Source organism: Capsicum annuum, unplaced genomic scaffold, assembly GCF_002878395.1.
Source record: "Capsicum annuum cultivar UCD-10X-F1 unplaced genomic scaffold, UCD10Xv1.1 ctg80630, whole genome shotgun sequence".
Lineage (NCBI taxonomy): Eukaryota > Viridiplantae > Streptophyta > Magnoliopsida > Solanales > Solanaceae > Capsicum > Capsicum annuum.
Genome location: NW_025891289.1, coordinates 246 through 2073, shown reverse-complemented (window position 1 = coordinate 2073; position 1828 = coordinate 246). Strand labels below are relative to the sequence as shown.

General features: G+C 31.5%; 1 protein-coding gene across 1 annotated transcript; it reads right to left on the bottom strand.

Annotated features, from left to right (window-relative positions):
• Positions 1 to 129: 129 nt before the first annotated feature.
• Positions 130 to 1011, bottom strand: LOC124895221. Its single transcript, XM_047405661.1, has 2 exons — positions 669 to 1011; positions 130 to 434 (listed from the first exon to the last, which is right to left on the bottom strand). Exons 1-2 carry the CDS (start codon positions 1009 to 1011, stop codon positions 130 to 132), a joined length of 648 nt encoding a protein of 215 aa, XP_047261617.1.
• Between the last annotated feature and the right edge of the window lie 817 nt (positions 1012 to 1828).

Genomic DNA, 1828 nt, shown 5'->3' with positions numbered 1-1828 from the left:
ATATCACCAATTTAACAATTACAATTACAATAATATAAAAAATATTTATCAAAATTGAAAATCACATATATTTTTCATAAATGAAAAAAATCTTCAGTTGTTTATTCACTTAATACGTCAATCAAGTTATCATTTGTTGTATTTCCTACTTGAACGCCTATTGTGACCTTTTAAACCACATGAACTACAATAATTTTTGCTCTTCTTTCCAAACAAATCTCGTTCGGATTTTCCACGGTCCTTCTTCAGAGGTCTTCCAGGGGATCGCTTGTATTTCGGCGGCAGAACAATCTCATCCATAATTTCCTTCAGAATCACCCAGTCATCTTTGTGTGGTAGTGGATAAATTGAAAGATCATATGTTCTTAGGACGGTTTTTGGCTTGTATAGATCAGAGCAATATGGCCCCTTCTTGAAATTCTTGTTATCAAGAACTGCACAAGCATGAACACACGGTATCTCATCCAATTGAAATGCATTGCAAGAACATTTTTTTCATTAAGACAAACAATAAAAAATTTTTCCTTGTCATGGACTGTATAGATGTACTCTGATGCAGGTATAACCTGAAATTATTAAAAAAAAAACTAAAAAAAAATAAATTCATCTCAATGTAAATACTATTACATATATAAAAATGATTACAAAAATTCATCATACCTTCATACGTGTACACTCCGTTTCATTCTGTTGAAGAATTTCTTGAAATTTACCAATAAGATCCGTAAAAGTATACAACGTCTGTTGTCTGTTTTCACAGTTCCATCTTCCAAACATCAATCTAACTTCCTCCAGAAAATCATATATTGGTAGTTCTCTAGCTGAAACCAGCGTAGCATTAATGGACTCGGTAATGTTTGAAGTCAAAGTCCATCCTCTATGAACGGATGCATACGATCTAGCCCACTTATCGTAACCAGCCAATTCCAAGTAATTCTTCACTCTAGCATCAACTACCTCCACTTTCTCCATTAACATGTGAAATTCACTCTTCAAATATGATTTTGCCATAGTATAGAAGACATCTGATAATGCATCATGTGATTTTTGGATTTTTTCTTTTCACATTTTCCCATAGATGCCACATACATGTATAATATGGTACCTCATAATACACGTCACTGACAGCTTTTATGATGCTTGCATTACGATCAGAAACGACACACATATCTTTTCTTTCACCGTATGCTTTCTTCAAATTCTCAAAAAATCACCTTCAAGATGCATCATTTTCATAGTCCAGTACACCATAATCCAAAGAAAATATATGTCCTGCATATTGAAAAAAAAAATAAAGCTTAAATGTTTTTTGTTTTAAAATATAATAATGCATATGTATATTATAAATACATACATAAACATTGAAACATATGTGAAGTGAAATACTTAAATTCCAGTGCACAAATAGAACTATTAAATATGTAAATTATGCACATGTATATTATAAATACATACATTCACCTGGACACATTTTGTGAAGTAAACTACTTCCAGTGCACAATCAGAACTCTACTGCACATGTATATTTTCAAATACAACTGACACTGATCATTAAACATATATCATATATGTATATTATAAATACATACACCTGAATACATTTTGTGAAGCAAACTACTTTTAGTGCACAAACAAAACTCTACTGCACATGTATATTTTCAAATATAATGGACACTGATCACATAAACATAACTCATACATGTATATTATAAATACATTCAGCTAAAATATATTTGTAGTCAATCACTTATCACATATATCTTACCAGCTCCATCCATGGTACACGCAGCTACGAAACTGCCAGTATAAAGTCCCCTGAGATGACTTG

Excerpts from the sequence above, each read along its gene's own strand:
- LOC124895221 (XM_047405661.1), bottom strand. The coding sequence starts at position 1,011 with ATGGCAAAATCATATTTGAAGAGTGAATTTCACATGTTAATGGAGAAA. Across the intron at positions 435-668 it reads GAATGAAACGGAGTGTACAC|TTCTTGATAACAAGAATTTC; the intron begins GTATGAAGGTAT and ends ATGCTTGTGCAG.